This window comes from Stegostoma tigrinum, chromosome 9, assembly GCF_030684315.1.
Source record: "Stegostoma tigrinum isolate sSteTig4 chromosome 9, sSteTig4.hap1, whole genome shotgun sequence".
In the NCBI taxonomy this organism is placed as follows: domain Eukaryota; kingdom Metazoa; phylum Chordata; class Chondrichthyes; order Orectolobiformes; family Stegostomatidae; genus Stegostoma; species Stegostoma tigrinum.
Window position 1 is genome coordinate 73,597,748 of NC_081362.1, and position 21,135 is coordinate 73,618,882.

General features: G+C 40.8%; 1 protein-coding gene across 1 annotated transcript in view; it reads left to right on the forward strand.

Moving 5' to 3' along the window:
• The window catches only part of LOC125454873 (stonin-1-like), a 92,652-nt gene that overhangs the window by 46,268 nt on the left and 25,249 nt on the right, over window positions 1-21,135 (forward strand). Inside the window, exons 4-6 of the mRNA XM_048536114.2 lie at window positions 12,452-12,553; window positions 15,967-16,087; window positions 20,721-20,776. Coding sequence (XP_048392071.1) covers window positions 12,452-12,553; window positions 15,967-16,087; window positions 20,721-20,776 — 279 coding nt within the window. The remainder of the gene's footprint in view (window positions 1-12,451; window positions 12,554-15,966; window positions 16,088-20,720; window positions 20,777-21,135) is intronic.

Sequence of the window (21,135 nt, forward strand, 5' to 3'; positions counted from 1 at the left end):
GAAGACCTCAAGAGTATACTGAGACGGATTATGCATTTGGCAGCTATGGCTGAAGATTTTTGCCCAAGTTCTTTTCTTTATTCACTCACAGGATGTGGGCATTTCTGGCTCAGCCAGTATTTATTGCCTGCCCCTAGTTGCCCTTGAATTGCCACTGTGCATTTGGTGTTGATATGCCAACAACATCACGAGGGAGGGAGTTCCAAGGTTTTGACCCAGTGACATGAAGGAATAGCATTACTTTTCCAAGCCTAGATAGTGAGTGTTTTGAGCAGCCTTCCATAACATGGTAGTTGCATTCTTGTGCGACCCTGCACTATAGGAAATGGCGCTATAGAAAATCACCAGAGAAAATCACTATGTCTGTACAGCAGAAAATTTGCATTTTCCAAACAGCGTCTACTATTTATCAATAATGTTACAGCCAAATCGCATTAACGAAACACACATTACAACAGAAATACCTGTATCTGTTCCTCTTGCCCTTCTAGATGGTAGTGGCTGAGAGTTTGGCAAGTGCTGTCTAAGAATGGTGAATTTTTGCAGTGCACCTTGCGGACACACTGCTGCTACTGAGCAAGAAAGGTGAAAACAGCGAAAGGAGCACGCTGCCACACCAATGACCCGCACACCCCTTCCCGTGACAACCATCCATCCCCGGTGTAACAGAGCTTCTGGTAGCTGTATTGGTGTGTACAGCCACCGAGAGAGGGGAACAGGATCATCCTCGTTTATAAGGGGCCACCGATGATGATGATGATACTCAGCATCAGTGTTGGCAGGTGTGAATGTTTGTGTATGTGGTACCAATGAAATTGGCTGCTTTGCTTCTGCCTTATCTTTTGTACTATCATTGAGGACTGGGATATTTGAGGAGACTCCTCCTCCTGTTAGTGATAATGGGAACTGCACATGCTGGAGAATCCACGATAACAAAATGTGAAGCTTTACTGTCCAAAAAGCAAATGTTTCTACAAGCAAACTGTGATTCCCTAAGGTTGTGAAAGGCATTAATCTTTATGTTTGTAATTTTCTACTGAAAGAATGAACAGCACGTTTCTTTTGCAACATGTCCTGCGCGTCATATGATCTAAGAGATTCCTTACTTTTCTATGTATTCTGATCAGGAATCTCATAAAATAGATTATTTGAAATGTCAATTATCAATTTGTCTTCTAAAGCTGAATTAATATATTATGGCTGTACATTTTCCAATGGTTATGCTATAATTTGCTGCAGGTTCTTTTGCCATTATGATAGTCATGTTATATTAATATGTATTTCACAGTAAGTAAGCACCATCAAGAGATGGATTTTCTGAGTAAATCATTAATTTTGTAAATTAGATTGAGTTTGTATAGAATCCACTCAACATCATTCGATTAACTTTCACATGCAGCAATATTATATCAATATTGTCTAATATTCAATATCGTTGAAATGCTTATTACTGACTTTAACTTCCACTGTTTCAGGTATAGCCCATTTTTTCTAACCCATAAATCAATAAGAATGACAAGTACAGTTTTACAGAGTTATCTCAGAATTATCTCTCAGTCTGTTTAAATTACAAAGCCACCATTTAGCTGAAACACAATGATCCCTTGTGGAAATTGGTCACAATTAAGTTCCATAACCAACCTGCAGCAGACAGTGAAGAACGAAGAACATAGAACATTACAGCACAGTACAGGCCCTTCGGCCCTCGATGTTGTGCCGACCTGTCATACCCATCTGAAGCCCAACTAACCTACATTATTCCATGTATGTCTATATGCTTGTCCAATGATGACTTAAATGTACTTAAAGTTGGCGAATCTACTACCTTCGCAGGCAAAGCGTTCCATTCCCTTACTACTCTCTGAGTAAAGAAACTACCTCTGACATCTGTCCTATATCTTTCGCCCCTCAATTTAAAGCTAGAGAGTTGGGGCAATCACAAAGTCTTGTTTGAAGCCTATCTAGATATGAAAGGACTCGGTCTCCAGACCACTCCAAATGAAATTTGTTGTCATACCATCATACGGGAATCACAAGATAGTGACAATCTCTCAAATCAAAGACAAAGAAGATAACGCAGACCTATTTGCGTTACTCCTGACACTATTCTTGTATTTGTTAAACAGCAAAAATCATGTTAGTGGTTCTCTTGTATGGCTGGAAGCCACGACAGGCCTTTGGAAGAATGACTTCACCGACAGGTATAAAGATTCATGTGAGATTGTATCCACAGTTTCAGAAGGATAGGTCTCTATAGTTCTGACAAATTTATTTAAAGATGGAACACTTATAGAATTGCAAAAGTCAGATTTTTACTTTTATATTTTGTTCCTTCCAGATATTTGTAAAAGGATGAATGTTCGAGTGAAAGTTCCTGAGAACCAGTTTTTTCAATCACTATAGGAATGTTGTCCAGCCCTCATACCTGCTTGGTCTTCATCTGTTTGATATAATTATGTATCCCAGCAAATGCTGGCAATGTACTCAAATCTGACCTCTCAGGCTGTTAAGGGTTTATTTCAATGGTTTTGGCTGATATCATTGACTCCTACATAGCTGTGATATCAAGTGAACTTGACAAATGGATAACACGGTGTGAAGCTGGATGAACACAGCAGGCCAACCAGCATCAGAGGAGCAAGGCAAGTTTGACATTTTGGGTAAAGACTCTTCTTCAGAAATGGGGGAGGGGAAGGGGATTCTGAAATAAATAGGGAGACGGGGGAGGCGGATATCCATCTTCTATCTGCCTGGGAATATCGAGGCGTGGGCAGGCAAGTGGCAAGTAACATTCTTACCGTACAAATGCCAGGCAATACTGTCTTCAATGAGATAATCTACCATTTCCCCTTGACATACCATCATTGAAATCCCACAATATATCAACATTCTGGGATGGCCATTGTACAAAAATTCATCTGGGCTCACCATATAAATACAGAGGCTATAAGAGGAGGCCAGAGGCTAAGAATATTACAGTGAGTAATTCACCTCCTGATTTGTAAGGTATGGGAGAAGAATTAGGTTATTCAGCACATCAAGTCTGCTCCATAATTCAATCATTCGTGATTTATTTCTCAACCCCATTCTCCAGTTTCCCCTTACTATCATGAAATCATCAATCTCTGTCTTAAATACACACAGTGACTGGGCCTTAACAGTCTTCTGTAGCAATAAATTCCATAAGTTAACATGCTCAGTCTGCAGAAATTACTCTTTACCTCAGTTTGAAAGGGTTGTCCCTTCACTCTGAGGCTGTGCCCTAGGATCCTAGTCGCTCTGATAGTGGAAGCATCTTCTCCAAGTCTACCTTATTCAGATCCCCTCCAATGTCAGCGCATACTTCCTTAGATTATGGGGCCTAAAACTGCTCGCTACATTTCAAACTGCAATCTGACATATTTTTGCTGCTATATTCTAGCCCTCTGGAAATAAATGCTAACATTGCATTTGCCTTCCTAACTACTAACTGAACCTGCATGCTAATCTGAAGAAAATCCTGAACTTGGACTCCTAACTTCCTTTGTGCTTCACATTTCCGAAGCCGTTCCCCGTTTAGAAAATAATTTATACCTCTATTCTTCCTGCCAAAGTGCATAATCTCACACTTCACACTGCGTTCCACCTTCAATTAGTCTGCCCACTCTCCTAGCCTGCATGCAGCCTCCCCACTTCCTCAACACTACTTGTCCCTCCACCTATCTGTGTCTAATCTGCGAACTTAGCAACAATGCCCTCAGTTCCTACGTCCTGATTGTTAATGTATAACATAAATAGTTGTGGTCCCAGCACTAGCCTCTGCAGAACCCCACTAGTCATCGGCTGCCATGCGGAAAATGGTCAATTTATCTCAATTTTCTACCTTCTGCTAGTCAGCCAATGCTCTATCCATGCCTATACCTCGTCCCTAACATTTGGTCCCCAATCATATTTAGCAGCATTCTGTGCAGCACCTTGTCAAAGTCCATCTGGAAATCCAAATAGACCATGTCCACTGTCTCTCCTATGTCTAACTTGCTTGTTACCTCATCAAAGAATTCTAACAGATTTGTCAGACATGACCCCACCCTTGACGAAGCTGTGCTGGCTCAGCCATATTTCACCATGCACTTCCGAGTACTCTGCAATTTCACTGCTCATAATTGACTCTAAAATCTTACCAACAGCCTGAGGTCAAGCTAAGCAGCCTATAGTTTCCTGTCTTCTGCCTGCCTCCCTTCTTAAACAGGGGTGTTACATTAGCAACTTTCCAGTCCTCTGGGACCCTCCCTGACTCCAGTTATTCCTAAAAGATCACCAACAATGCTTCTACAATCTCCTTAATTATCTCCTTCAGAATCCTGGGGTGTAGACCATCTGGTCTGGGCAATTTATCCAACCTCAAACCTTCAACTCCCTCATTTTTTTCACTCTGACAGCTGGCTCTGAGGGAGCTGTATCAGTGCCAACGACTCTCTATTCATAAACAAAGAGTGGCCTGGAGACAGGATTCCATGGAGTTAGTTTAATGTGGGGTTATTTCACATCTACAAGGCCCTAGTCTGGCAATGTGATGCAGTACTCTCCATTGCCTGGATCAGTGCAGCTTCTCAATAAAGAAGCTTGACTCCATCCAGGAAAAGCAAACTGCTTAATTTGCACTATGTCCACATGTATCCATTCCCTCTACCACGGATGGTCAGTAGAAGCAGTGTATACCATCTACAGGATGCACTGCAGAAATCTGCCAAAGAACCTTTGATAGAATCTTCCAAACGCATGACTACTTCCATGGTCATGAAGGACAAAGGCAGTAGACTTCCACTCCTATGTCTTATATATGGGAACACCACCAAGTTCCTTTTCAAGCCAGTCAACATTCTGACTTGGAAATATATCAATGTTTTTTCACTGACACTCGGTCAAAATCCTGGAATTCTCTCCCTAAGGATATTGTGGTCCACACCAACATGGACTGGAATGGTTTCAGAAGTCATCTTACCACCACCTTCTCAACGGCAACTAGGGACAGCCAATAAATGCAAGCAAGCCAATAATGCCCATGTCCCATAACTAAAGAAAATGTCTGTGGTCTGTTGTTTGTACCCAGCGTGGTCTTGGTGATGTACAGATCCTTCCTATTCAAGGCACAGACAGTAACCTAACTCAAGGAGTGACAATGTTTGATTCAGGGAAGTTTCCATGTTGCCTTGTATTTAACTTTCTGATGAAAGGATGACTTTGTGATGGGATGCTCAGGTTCAATGGACTTGAAAAGGAGGGCATCTTTGACATTTGATTACCTGACTTTTTCTTTGGTGATGGTGCTCCTCCAGATAGTGTAGTTGCATCTAACACTGGTATTAAAACAAAATTTGTTTTGTAAGAACATGTGCACAAGGTACACAGTAGGACAGGTGGGACTTTGAGCTTAGTTCACCATCAATAAGATTATGGTTGATCTGATTTTAGGTTTGGGATGGCTGGTAAAGAATCTGGATCTGAATAAGTTAGCTATTTTGTTTCATTAACAGAACCAAGTGTGGAAACATAACCATTGATGCTTATAGCCCTCTGGATACAACAAAGTTGATGGCTCAGGATCATGAGCCATTGTTTAGGCCACTTCGACGTTCTGCAGGTATATCTGTGGTTCTGTTTCAAAGTCAAGTGCAAATCCACAGATACAGTGATTCTTTTGTTTTGTCTTCAAGAAAAAAAACTGTATTATGCTCCTTCCTCTTTAAACTGGCTTCTGCAGTGAAGCAGATTTCACTGACAGCCGGAATATCAATGTTACATCTTCCATGCTCCCAAGTGAATATGGTAGTTCTCCTTGCAAGTCATTGCAAATGAGATCAGCAAAGTAGACCCTAAAATGGACAGCTCAGTCACAGATGCTGTAGTTACTTCTGCGTCAAATCAAGATCAGCGACTATTAACTACTTACTGTCTATCTACAGAGCTGTGACAAGAAACCTCAAAGTTCACAGCCCTATTCATCTACCATTGCAGGGCACTTTTATGTCCCTGTCAGTGGATTGCGTGTGAGGGAGATAATGGGAACTGCAGATGCTGGAGAATCCAAGACAACAGTGTAGAGCTGGATGAACATAGCAGGCCAAGCAGCATCTTAGGAGCAAAAAAGCTGACGTTTCGGGCCGAGACCCTTCATCAGAAAAGGGGGAGGGGAGAGGGTTCTGAAATAAATTGGGAGAGAGGGGGAGGAGGATCAAAGATGGATAGGATAGGTGGAGAGGAGGCAGACAAGTTAAAGAGGTGGGGATGGAGCCAGTAGAGGTGGGTGTAGGTGGGGAGATAGGAAGGGGACAGGATGAGGTTAGTAGGTAGGAAATGGGGGTGCAGCTTGAGGTGGGGGGGGATAGGTGAGAGGAAGAACAGGTTAGGGAGGCGGGGATGAGCTGGGCTGGTTTTGGTATGTGGTGGGGGAAGGGTAGATTTTGAAGCTTGTGAAATCCACATTGATACCATTGGGCTGCAGGGTTCCCAAGCAGAATATGAGTTACTGTTCCTGCAATGTTCGGGTGACACCGTTGTGGCACTGCAGGAGGCCCAGGATGGACATGTCACCTAAGGAATGGGATAGGGAGTTGAAATGGTTCGTGACTGGGAGGGACTGCATATGTCAGCTTTTAACATAATGGTGGTTAGTGTGCATTTGACAACTGTACAATCTTGTAGCATAGCTTTTCACCTAATGCGACAGTGAACAATGCTGTTGGAGAATGTCAATCCACTGCAGACTTTACCTGCCTTCACAGCCTTTGGTGTGCTTATTTTTGCCTTGAGGAATTGAAAATATGTTTTGATAGGAGTCTGCCCAAATCAGAATAGCAGGATTGCCTTGCACAAGGTTTACCTGGGATGGTCTTAGTAAAAAGGTAGGCATGAGTATAGGCAACTAATCTGCATTCCAGTACCAGGGTATGGTTATTACTCAGCCCTTGAACCCAAGATCACCATCTAACCTGCTGCCTACTCAACTTCCCTTTGCTCTGCCGTTGTCCATGTTGAAGTACCATCTATTAATAACCAGCATGAATTACGAAATTGTGGCATGGAGTTCTAAACAATTGAAATATAGAAAATTATGAGGCTGTAAAACATCTCAGACTCATGGGGGCACAAAAGCCACATCACGTGGTGGTCCAAGGGAAGGGGTGGCTGATGTGAGAAAGAATGACCCAAAAGACTGCTGAATTTGTGGCTGGCATTGCAGAACATTGCTGAGCCAGAAGGGGCTATATTCCTTGTACAGAAATGTCCCCCTGCTGGGGGCCAGAGGGCCTCGCTTCAAGATCCACCGAATAAAACAAAATCTGGAGCAGCCATTAGGGTTTTTTGTGGTGCAACGGTTGTGTATTTACCTCTGGTTTCGAGTCCCTCCCCCGCCCAAATCCTGACAGAGCAGATTGATTGAAAAATACCTGGAGCAGCCATCAATGGGAGGGGGAGGCCGGTTTCTTGTGTTGCCAGACTTGAAGCCGCCCCCCCCCCCCCAACCGACCACCATTCCTCCGCCATCTGAACTGATCCATCAAGCTCTACTGTTGCTGGAGTCTCACTGACACAACCACGCGATGTTCTGTGACGCCACAGCGACCTTTTTGTGACGTCACGCCCAGCAGGCGGCCCCGCTGTGACGCCACGAGCCCGGCAACCGGCGGTTTGGCATAGGGCCCACACTCCTCCTCAGGAGGGACATCATGGCCTGCTCGCCCAATGTTAACCTGGTGGTAAGTTAGCGGTTTCCGGCATTTACCGTGTACCCTTCACTGTCAAATCCAACGACTTTCTTGGGAGGAGGGAGACTCGCCACACACCTTTGTTTAAACCGTTCGGTGGAGACTGAACGTTAGACACCATTCAGTAGAGGATAGAACTCCTGGTGCATTGACAGTGACTAGTTTTGGTACAGGCGACAGAAGTTAAGTAACCACACTTTTCATAGTTAACATTGTTTGAAGTGTTTTTAATCACAGTGATTTTAGTGTGATGCTTTAGATACTGAAGGCGAGTGGTGCATTTCTTTCTTTTAATTAAGTTTTGAAACGGTACAGGCTGATTTTAACCCTGGTTGCCTGGCAGCTGGTGTTTTAAAAAAAACTTGGACCAGAGTTGGGGATTCATGATGTGCATGTGCCACTGCCATTTCATCCGTGCTGGTATTTAATTCAGGAAGTGATGCCCACCTCAGGCCGTTGGGGCTTTGCTAAAATTATTAAAGTTGCTGTCTGATCACGTGAACACATTTTCTTGGATATCTATCTCTGTAGAAGAAGACGGATTCTCCAGGTTCAATAACAAAATCAGTGACTGCTAGAAAAAAAAACAGGTCTGGCACACCCGTTTTGAAGAAGGGTCAGTAGATCCAAAATGTTAATGCTGTTTTCTCTGCGCAGATGCTACCAGACCTGCTGAATTTTTTCCAGCAATTTCTGATTTTGTTTCTGATTTCCAGTATCTTCCATTCTTTGGTTTTTATTTCTTTGGCTGTCTTGTAGTTGTCTATAGCCTTCTGCAGGAAGGCTTACCATCTTGCATATTAGACCATGGGATCATGCTTTGCTACTAATTTACAAAATTTACTGCCTTGATAACTTTACAATTTTGGTATGATACAGGGTACATCAACTACATCAATCTTCAAGTTCTGCAATTCTAAACTGCATCAGTCATGTCATTGAGCTGGTCACAAGTCTTAGGAATACATCTTCCTCATTGACCTTAACATTTAACAAGAGGTGGTTAGGGATTTGTGGCTGTGGCTGGTTTTCTGTTGAGGATATCATCTATTGCACACGTATTGCTATCTAGGCACTAGAATAGAAGAGCTAGGAGCGTCTTTTAAGGGAAAGGGTTACTTTGCTATCAATGGCTGGTTACAGTACCTCAGCAGACAGGATGTGTAAGATTCCCAAAGAGTAGCCATGATGCATTTAAATTTGAGACAATGTACTGAGTGCCATCACAAGTCCACACTACCCCTCCCCCCCCATTACAGTATGAGAGTTATCTTAAGTAGCTGAATGACCCACCTCTCCCTTCTGAAGTCGCCTTGCCTCTGAGATACAGCCATAAGTCAGTTTGATTTACTCCATGCGATTTGAAGAAATGGCTGAAGGCACAGAATGTTGCAAAGTTTGCTGACCCTGACAGTACTGTGGACCTTTGCTGCAGAACTAGCCACACTGCTGCCAAATTGGTCCAGTACAACTTAACTGATACATGTGAAAAATTGTCGAGGTATGTACAACACTTCTAATTAATAGCCTCTAGGTCTGCTCTCAATCACTAGCAAAAAGAAGGAAAGGGTATTTGGTAATGCCATCAAATAACTCCTACACAGAATTTACCTGCTCCCTGATCTGAGTTTGGTTCTGACAGGGTCACTTTTCTCCTGACCTCCTTACAGCTTTGGCTCAAACATGAACGCAAGATGAAAGGTGAGAATGACTGCCTTCGAGATCAAGGCAGCATTTAATGTATGGTATCAAGTAGACTTGGCAATCTGGAGTCACTGAGCCTTGACAGGAAGCCGAATGGCTGTCCCCTGGTCGGACACATTGCTAACACAAAGGACGATTGTTGTTTGTTGGACTCCTCCAAACCTGCAGGAGTTCCTCATTGATCGTCCTTCCATCATAAAGTGAGAATTCAACATAACCTGTGATGATTGCACAACATTTAGTAGCATTCACATTGCCTTGGCTGGATAAAATTCCAGGAGATCCCCATCAGGACTATGCTATACCAGATGATGGCAAAAATTCAAGACCTAGCTCACCACCACTTCAAGGGCAATTAGAATTGGATAACAAATGTTGATTTCCTCTGTAATGCCACGCCCCTTGAAAGAATAAAAATGTACCCCATTGTAGTCAACCACATTGAAGTAAGTAGCACGTTACTCCATGTTCGAGTGCACTCTGCATTTGAAGATGACAGAACACAACAGGGATCCTCTTATTAACATTCAAATTTAAAGCAGAGATAGCCCCCTCGGTCCTTTGAGCCTGTTCTATATTCAGTAAGATCATAGCTGTGCTGCTCATGTTTCAAAATTCACTTCAGTTCAACACCTTTTAATTTTTTTTCCCCTAACAAAAACCTAGCTAATTCTGGTTTAAAATATTGAATAACCTCCTTCCAATGCTTTCTGAAGCAGAGAATCTAAAGTTGCACAATTCTCAGGAAAAAAAATAGTTCTCCTAATCACTTTCCTGGTAAAATTCAGTCAAGTGTCTCTATTTAATAATTATCTAATGCTGTCTTGAATGCTTCATTTGAAATGGAATTATGAAGATCATAGGGAACAAAAAGTCTGAGGACTCTGGTAATTGCTCAGGTATCTGCTGACCTGCTCGTTACTGGATGTGGAGAATTTGAATAAAGCACCTTCGCTTAACATCCTTTGTACATCTTTCACCACTCCCTTTACCCTAAATGTTGAAGATCATTGAAACAAACCATTCAGCCAACCATTGCATTCTATTGATTAGAATTAGAAACATAGAAAATAGGAACAAAAGTAAGCCATTCAGCCCTACAAGCCTGCTCGCCCATTCAATGAGATCATGGTTGATTGTCCAACTCCGTACCCTGTTCCTGCTTTATCCCCACACCGTTTGATCCCTTTATCCCTAAGAATTATATCTGACTCCTTAAAAGCATTTAATGTTTCGATCTCAACTGCACTCTGTGACAGGGAATTCCACAGACTCATCATTGTCTGGTTTGTTAGACTCATCCTGATTTTTCATCTTTTTTTTATTCATTTATCAGTTTGAATTATGAACTGGAAACAACCAATGGACTTTGGAATAGCTTTGGCTATAAAGAAAAGAACAGACCAAGCAGGTTTGTTTGTTCACGAGGCCAGGCCTGGAGGCTAATTTGCAGGCTGAGCCTTGATTAAAAGGTTCTAACAGACACAGTGATTCCTGGGAAGAGCAATGAACCAAGCTACCAAGGACGACAACCCGCAGTGCTGAAAGAAGTGTAATAAAGGAGTCTGGAAGGAACATTCAACTATTCAACTATAGAAGCTATTGCAGTTGCTGAATTCTGACTTTTAGTTTTCAGCTGTTCCCCCTTGAAAAGAGAGCCCTCAAGCATGTAATAGCCTCCAATGAACACTGAGTGATCTTATCTTCATTTTTATATATTTCTTTTATCTGCATCTACTTCTAACCTTTTTATCAATATTTTAAACAATAACTTGTAATTTTACTGAATGTCTTGCAGCAGTAGTTTTGCAATAAACTAACCTTTAGGTTGTTTAAGACTAACACTTTGCTGGTTATTTCAAAGTGGAGCATCTGAAAAACTAAAAGGGGGAATAAGCTATACAAATTTGCCGTTCATGGACCAGTCTGCAGACATGGCTGGTAAGGTTGTGATGCAAGGCATTGCTGTCTCTGGGTCACCAAATCATGCAATTGAGAATGATTTGACTCTAGACCTTCTAGTTTGGTGATTGGCTAAACATCTGAATTGAAGCAAATTACTAAATATTTGGAGGAAAGAAAAGCTAGTAAACTATAGACTAACAAAAACAATAAGGTCCTTTAAAGTACACAGGAAGGTTTAAAATGTATTTCACTCTTTTACATATGTCTTTGCTGTTAACTAGATTTTGATATTTTTAAATTGGATTATTCATGTTCATGCGTCCTCCTGAAAGTTGACAAAATGGTATTCTCGGAAAATGCCCTGCATTGATTCAATTTCAGCGCCACATTTTGAGATTCCCAATGTCAATTTCAAACAATGAAAATGCTTGCATTTCTGTAGTTCCTTTCAAGAATTTGTGTCCCAAAGTACCATTCAGCCACGTAAGTAGCCTTGAAATGTGTTCACTGTTTGCAGTGTAGGAGAACCAGTAGCCACTTGTTGCAGTTAAAGTCATACAAACTATAATGAGATATAGGACCAGAAAATCTGTTTTACTGATGCTGGCTGAGATAAATACAGGTCAGAGTAGTTGTAGTTGTAGATTAAGAAACAACATTAATAGATGTTTTGGAATTCATTAATTGTCCTCTTATTTTATTTGTCTTCAGCAGTAATCGATAGTATGACACCTGAGCTGCATCTGTTTCCCAGACAAATAATCTCAGTCTGCATTATTGCACTCTGCTTCTCCAGAATACGGGATTTGATAACAAAACTCCAAATGCAGAGTTGATCATTCTTTTGAAACATAGATATTGAAACTAAACAGACAGTAGGAAGTCTAGGATGTGCCTTTTAGCAATGCTTTACGATCCACTTTACAACACTTCTGTGAGCGATCCCATGAGAAGTTTGATCTCTGTTTGCTTCCAGCTGACTCATGTTGTATTGCTACCTCATGTACAAAAAAGGGAAGAAAATAATGTGAGCATCATAAAAGTTAAAACTGAATAAAGGTCTGACAGCTAATAACATACTGATTTTTGTTTTACAGCCCAGACTCTATAAATCTGTTATTGAGGATGTCATCAGCAACATACATGATTTTTTCCTTGAAGAAGGTATTGATGATCATGTTCTCAAGGATTTAAAGCAGGTATTATCACAGAAGTTTAAATTTCCCGACCTAAATATTACTTTTGTAAACTTGTGCCAGTTGTATGAATGGCAATAAAACTGCTTGCCCGGGCATTAAAAAATAGAAGGACAGTGCAAACCTCGAGATTATAAACCCATTCTGTTCAATCACTTCTCAGGCCAATCTGCTCACAGCAGAAATTAATTTAGTGAATTGTCATTTCAGCTATTCTAAGGCAAGTATATCTCTCCTTATAAATGGAGACCTGAAGAATACATAATATTTCAAATATTATACATCTATAGAATATCCACGGAATTGCACTGAAATGTTGTTAGTCTTGTAATACAACTCACTTACCATGAAGGCCAGCACACAGTTTCCTATCAAATTGCATGCTGTACCTAAATGCTATCTTTGTGTTTCTCATAGAAAAGCACGTAAATTGATCTGAACAGTAACATTTTATCACCACCTAAAACATAATCAACAGTTTTTTCATCCTCTTCCCACGTAATGCTCTGCATGCCACGTGTTTGCTGTTCACTTATTTACTTTCTCATCTCACTTTTTAAAATCAATACACCTGGATACATCACACCCAATTCATTTTACCTTATTGACTGTAAATAGCTGGGGCCTAATCATTGATACTTGCTCAAAAATCACACAACCCCAAGTTATGGTCCACCAGGTTTATTTGAGGACACAAGCTTTGAGTCTCGCTCTTTCAGGTATTGATGAGAGAAGTGGCTTCAGACAGAACTTAAGAGCAAAAGATCAAAGGATCAGAGAGAGAGAGAGTGTTTATGTGTGCGTGTGCGCAGGAGAAAGTGAGAGCATGCGTTCTGTCTCTCTCTGTCTCCCCCACCCTCTCTCTCTCTCTCTCTCTCACTCTCTCTCTCACTCTCACTCTCACTCTCACTCTCACATCTGTGGGGCGAATTTGTCTTTGCAGATTTGTAATTGCAGATACATTCTACTTTGTTCAAAAAGCTCTTAATTTGTAGACAGCCAATGTGGCATCTTATAAACTCCTACTTTGGAAATAAAACCACTCTGACTCCAAGTTTGTTACTTAGCCAGATCGTAACCAAGGCCTCACACATAAAATAACCTAACCTGGGATGTCTCCTCCGATATACTGAAGGAACTGATAAAGCCTTCAGCTATCTCCGGGGAGTGACTTGAAAGAAATTCTGAAATTTGCATATCAATCCTTTCTAATTGATTAAAGATTTTACAGCTCTCTTCGGCTTGTTTAACATATCGCATTAGTTCTATGACCCTTTGATTATTCGCTTCTAAATTCTGTGTCCGATGCCGCCTCTCTCACTGACACCTGAAGAAGGAGCGACACTCCAAAAGCTTGTATCCTCAAATAAGCCTGTTGCACTATAAACTGTTGTCGTGTGATTTTTTTTTTACCTAGTCCACCTCCGGTCCAACATCGCCACCTCCACATCACTGATACTTGTGGCATTTTGTTAGTTACACCATAGGCCCGAAACGTCAGCCTTCCTGCTCCTCTGATGCTGCTTGGCCTACTGTGTTCATCTAGCTCTACACCTGGCTATCTCAGATTCTCCAGCATCTGCGGTTCCTACTATCTCTCATCCTTAATGTGACTGTTCGTTTTGTTCTTGCCTGTTTCCTGAGTTTTATTTTTTATCAGTCCATGCTAATATATTAACAAAATTCCATGATACCTAATTTTGTGTCAGAATTTATTGTGCAGAATTGTATAGAATGCCTTCTGAAAATCAATATATACTACATCCACTGTTTTGCTCATATTTACTGTGCCATATAGAATGTAACAGAATTCAGTTTGACCTGTTTGACATTTTTTACATGAATATTAACCTTGTGTAATCATATTTTGAAGAGTTTTGAAGATGAGAGGTAGGATATTGAACTTCGTTTATGGGGAAATTGTTGAAAATTAGGGCGATAGGTGCAAAGTAGCATTCTGTACGCACTAGCTAAATTAGTTGAGAAAATATACCCTTGTGATAGGAAGCTAGAGGACTGTAAAGGTTGTTCAAAATATTGAAAATAACTCCTATCAATTCTGTTTCCTCCAATATCTATCCAACTCCCCTGTGACTCCTTTCTGTACTAACTGCTTACATTGTCTGGCTAATCTTTCTAGGTAGATTTGTAAAATCTTTTGTATTGAATATGTGATAAAAGTTAATATTTTAATTTCCTGTGCAAACCTATGGTTTTCAGTCTTCCAACTCAAAAGGAAATTCAAATTTGCAAAGGTAATCTCAAACCTATGATAGTCTGCAATTCTACTATTTTCCACCTTGCTCTCATACTGACAGCTGCTTCTTCCACTTACTGCGCTGATTTAGTGAAGCTTAATACAAACTCAAGGGACAACACTTCATCTTTTAATTAGGCATTTTACAGCCTTTCGAACTCAATGTTGAACTTAGTTTAGATGATAATCTCTGGTACCCATTTTGTTTTTGTTCCTCTGCATGTTTCAGTTTTCTTTTCCCTTTCAAGCAGCAGCACATCCACCCAGTCCCCAGTAGTATAGCAGAGTGTACATCAATGAGGTGCACTGCAAAAATTCACCAAGACTCAATAGACAGCACTTTCCAAACCTATGATGTTTACCATCTAGATGGACAAGGGTAACAGATACGTGGGATCTGCAACTTCCCCTCCAAGCCACTCATCATCCTGACTTGGAAATATGTTGACATTGTTTCAGCGTCGCTGAGCCAGAAACCTGGAACTTCCTAATAGTGTTGTGGGTGTACCTACACCAAATGGACTGAAGTAGTTCAAGAAGGCTGCTCCTACTACCTTTCTCAAGGGCAACCAGGGATGGGCAATAATGCTGGCCCAGCCAGTGAAGTCTCCATCCCATGAATGAATAAAAAATGACTTATTCAAAATCTATTACAACGCTTAATGTTTCCCAGTTGTAAGGTTTGTTTCTGTGTCCACAGATGTTTCCTGATTGGCTGAGTATTTTCAATATTTGCATTTTTATTTCTCTTTGTTTAACAGTCTCAGGGAGTAATATTTAGCATCATTTTAGATCCTGTGTACCAATCAGGAACAACCTGAGATATTACTTGTTGAAAGCAATCTTGCACTCAGCGCCTTTTGGAACATACAAGTAGCTCATTTAACCATTCAAGGTTTTGTCCCATATGTACTAATACTTTCACAGAAATCTAGTAATCCAACTATTTGTAGCTGTTCATTGTTGAGAAAGTAGACCATTCAGAAAAATGATTCTTAAGTTTTATAGCTAGGTTGTTGTGGTATATAATTTTGGAGTAGTCTTGCACTGATGAGCTATTTGCTTTTCATTTTTAGGGGTGTAAGTTCTGAATCTTGTTTAAAAGATTTTAAATCCCATTTTGTAATTGATTTTGCTCTCTTGTGTTCCATGCAATAAGCTTTGGGAGAACAAACTTCTGCAGTCCAGAGCTGTGGAAGGCTTCTTCAGGGAAAATAATCACCAGCAGATCATGTTGGAACTCCCGCAGCAAAAAACTCAAACTGTACACACATCGTCAGGTTTGTTCAAATTACAACATAGATCTTTTTAAATGTGTTTATTATTTATTTAAGTAACATGCCTTCTGTGCTAGTTGAAATTAAGATTTCTGAAAGATCTTACAAGGCTACTGGACCTCTACTCTGCTACACTGGTGAAGGAGCAAAATTTCCTCTTGCTGGCCTTGTGGCCTAGGAGCAAAAGGAATCATAAAAAGCAGAGTGGAGTGTTTGAGAAATTTTAAACATGGAGTAAACAACAATGCTTTAAAATTAATGACCACACTTTCTTTTAAAAGTACTGTGTATTTCCACACTCCTGATAGACTCATCGTTATAGAAGTGGAGGAGATTTGCGACACCGGCATGTGTACCAATATGCATCGAGAGGCAGAATCCAGTTTTCTGTCTTATCCCCATAAGCCTTGTTTCTATTACATTACAAATCAGATATTATATGCTTAAAACCATACTTTGCTGTATAAGGAATGAAGACGTCATTATGGAGTACTAGTTTATGTCCAAATGCGGTAACACCTATTTGAATGGAATAGCAGTCTGGTCACTTCAAGCAGACCCTAACTCAGCTATTGAATTTGGGGAGAGTGAGACTGCAGAAAGTTCAAGACCTGTTTCTTAATTGTATGTTAATTGTAAGCAGGTGGTGGGCATTAACAGGAAATTCACTTCTGAGCCATACCCCTAGACCGACAAGACTGGGTTTAGGTCCCACTTTTGATTTGATTTATTGTCAGTGTACCTAAGTAGAGTGAAAAGCTTTGTTTGCGAGTAGTACAGGCAAATCATTGTAAGAAAGGGCATGTAGATCATTGGGTGGAAAAAAGACTTGAACAGAGTAAGGCATAGAGGTTACACCACATAGGATGTGCGCGAGGAAAAATCAACATTAACAAGATCAGAGATAATGGGAACTGCAGATGCTGGAGAATCCAAGATAATAAAGTGTGAAGCTGGATGAACACAGCAGGCCAAGCAGCATCTCAGGAGCACAAAAGCTGACGTTTCGGGCCTAGACCCTTCATCAGAGATTAACGAGATCAGCATTATTTGAAGTTAGAGATTCCATTCATCTGTCTAATAATGGCAGGGAAGAAGCTGTTCTTCAATCTGGTGCGTGTGTTCAAGCTTCTGTATCTTCTGCTTGCTGGAAGAGGCTGTAGAACATTACCAGAGTGGGATGGATCTTTGGCAGCCTTTTCGCGGCAACAAAATGTGTAAATGAGGTCCATGGGAGGCTGGCTTCTGTGATCCTCTGAGCTGTGCACACAACCTTCTGTAATTTCTCATAGTCCTGGGCAGAACAGTTGCCGTACCAGACCGTTATGCAGCCAGACAGTATGCGTTCTATGGTACATCTATAAAAGTTGGTAAGGGTCCTTATGGACTTGCCAAATTTTTTGAGCTACCTGAGGAAAAAGAGGTGTTGTTGTGCCTTCTTGACTGTCTTGTATATGTGGGAAGTCCAGGACAGGTTCTCAGTTATCATCACTACTAGAAATTTGATGTTCTCAACCTTCTCCACCTCAGCTCCATTGATGTAGATGGGGTTGTATTCTCCTCCTTTCTGAAGTCAATGATCAGTTCTTTAGTTTTGCTGATATTGGGAGAGAGGTTATTATTGCACCTTGTCTCCTTTTTGTATTCTGACTCATCGTTGTTTGATATCCACCCAACTGGGGTGGTGCTCCAGAGGTGTATGATAACATCTCTGAACAAGCTGTTTAGAAAATTAACTACATAAAAAAACAGGAGCAGCATGGTACAAGAACCTAAGATAGAGCCCCTATCTTCAGGCTATAAAACTTGCATTTAAGTCCCACTTGCTAAGGACAAACAGTTTGATGAAATATCATTTAAATGGGAACAGTATTGAAAAGGTGATTGTTGGAGTTAGGAGGTACAGATTCGTATCTCTATCAATAAATTCTTCTGAAAATGTGCAAACATTGGCTCTAGTTCTGTCCTTCACCTAGCTTACTGGAGTATAATAATGCTCAGCCTTGAAGAGGGAGATCTTCTCCCAGCATCGCATAAACTAACCTCTTGGAAAGGAAGCAAAACGATTGTGTGATATATGTGTGTGTTGTCCAGGGTGGTCAAAGAGCAGAGAATGGGCTATCAAATAGGGTCAAGATTGGAAAAATGGGTTACCTAAGGTCTCTGCTCTTTTTTTTGTAATTATTTATCCAACAGTACCAGATCTATAGTTTGGTGGATCAGTCAAATAGAAGAGAGAAACAGATCATCTGATTCCCATTGAGCATTTTGATTATTGGATGCCGGTTTATACTGAATGCACCAATCAAATGACATGAATATTAAGACACCATTAGGGGAATTTACTTAATGCTATTCCCACCATTTATTGTGAAAAACTGCCTATATTGACTAAATGGTGCTAACCATTTGTCAATTCCACTGAAGTAAATTATAAAGTTGCTGCGTATAACACAAAGAAGTGTGTGGATTATTTCAGTGATCAGTGCTGTTTTCCCCCACTTTATTATCATAAATATTGTTCAGATTACGCATGGAATATTCACCGTCTTTAGCTGTACTACTTTTGTTTTGGGTCTCAGCTTATCAGGAGGCATTTCTATCTGGCTATTTAATGAGAAATTAGTTGTGGAGGAGCAGATTCAGACACAGGTAGTACACACAGAATATTTGCAGATGATTTTGCTTTGTGCTCACTGTTTTCAGTTATGTGTTGCTGGCGATCGTTTTATTCCCAGACTCTGACGTTTCCTTTTGTTGTTCCCTCTCTGGATCTAAAGGATGTTGCATTCTCCAACATCTATGACAATAAAATTAAAGTAGAAAGTGCTGCAGAAACTCAACAGGTCTGGCAGCATCTGTACAGAGAGAAACGTAGTTAACTTTTGATTCTAGCGTGACTCTTCTTCAGAAGTTCTGCCAGACTTTGAGTTTCTTCAGTACTCCGACAACTCCAACTTGGGTTCAGGACTCTAACAGCACTCCAGCTTGACACCATCCAGGACAGCCTGCATTGACTGGTACCACATTCACAAACTTCCACTCCCTACACCATGGACTATTGCAGAAGTTCACCGAAGATCCTCAGACAGCACCTTCCAAACCCACTTTCAACAAGAAAGATAAAGGCAGCCGATTCATGAGAACACCACCACCACCTGCAAGTTCCCTCCAAGCCACTCACCATCCCTTCTTGGAAATATATCATTGTTCCTTCCCTGTCGCTGAGTCAAAATCCTGTCATTCACTTCTGAGTGGCATTGTGGATCGTCCACAGCAGGTGGACTGCAGCAGCTGAAGAAGGCAGCTTGCCACCACCTTGTCAAGGGCAAATAGGACAGGTTATAAAGGATGGCCAACCAGCGATCCTCCTATCCAATGAATGGATTTTAAAAGAAAAGTCCTTTGTTTTTATTTCAGATCTCCAGCATCCGCAGTATTTTGCTTTTATTTACAACTAATTGCATTGATATTAATGAACCCACTTTAAGTGGTGGGGACTTCACTGAACTTTGGTAGCATCAGACACGAATGGTAGATTTGCACATTTAATTTCGTTATTAATTTAGAATGCAAGGAAATTCAGACCAAATTTGAAAATGTGATTGGCCAGTTCTCTCATGTATGAGATTTTAGAAAATGTATTCCACTTAAGCACTGAACAAATTTGATAGCAAATTATTGGAAATAATTCTGTAAAGTATTCTGTGGTGTAAAATATTTGTGGCTGGAAGGAGTCCTCCATCACTACCTCTGGCAGCTCCACCAGATGGTCCCTTACCCCTTTTTCGCTGCTGCAGCACTTGCTATGTTGCCAGTATTCTTGTGCTGCTCTTCTTACTGAAATGTATCTTGACTCTGGCAGCATATAAACTGCCTGCTCTTTTGTGCCATCAACTGGTTGGTCACTTCTCCACCAAGCATGGCCCTTTGAGCTGGCATATGTAAGTCCCAAATGGCAAAGGGGTATAGTAAACTCACCTTGGCAGAGGAATTGCGATCTTTAATGCACTTCCAGCCCTAGATCCAGGATCTTTAATTGTCTTGCAGCTATTGATCCCTCTATAGTCTCAGTCCAGGCTGGCCGCCTCCTTCCCCCTAAGGAAAAGAAACAGTCACCTGGCTTTTGAGGCCTGAAGGAGAAGTTGCTTTCACTGAATCATTGTCTCATCTAGGGACTTGCATCTTGTCAACATGACACTGTCTATATTTGAAATAAGACCTGAATGTTTTGACCATGTCTGTGAAATAGATTGCATAATTAAGACTTTAGATCCTCCAAGCATTCCTCTGTTTCAAAAGCCTGGATGATCATCTGGGCAAGTGAGTAGTTTTAGAATTAACCCAGACATCCTGGCCCAGAAGTAGGGTCATGAGCCGTTGGCTAGCTTTAAGTGGTGCTAACTTCTCTGAAACATGGTGGACTTATTCTGATATTATTTGCAAAACCGGTCCCTCAGTAATCCATTCCATTAACAGCTTCAGTCAGTTCAATTTAATTTAATGTGCTTTCCATATTTTCTTCTTTGACAATGCTATTAAGAAATTGTGGGTCTACAATTTTGCTAGATTTACTTGTCAGCTACATTTTGAAATTTCGTAAAATCCAAGTTTTGTTTCTTAATTTCTGTTGCAGCTTCCATTGTGATTCCTGCTGGGAGAAGTGTTCAGAATTTTACATCTGCAGAATTAGTAAGTTTTATGTTGATAATCAATCCTGCTTTGTCGTATTTATTTGTATGTAAAAGCCTACACATCCCAAGTATGTCCAGCAGTTGTGAAAAGCACTGGATAAGGTATTTATTTTTAAAGTTTGAATGGATACTGTAGGCTATTCGTAATGATGTATATTTGTTAGCCAGGGTACCTGAGAGAACATTCCACAAAGACAAGTTGTGATTTTGTCTCAATGATCTCGATATTTATGGGGGTGCTTGGTCAGATGAGGCTTATTGGAAGGAGGGTGTGATGAAGCATTCTGGGAGGAATGCTGGAAGTAAAATTTCCTTGAAAGCGCTATGACTTTAGTCAGCTATGGCCTAATCAAAGTC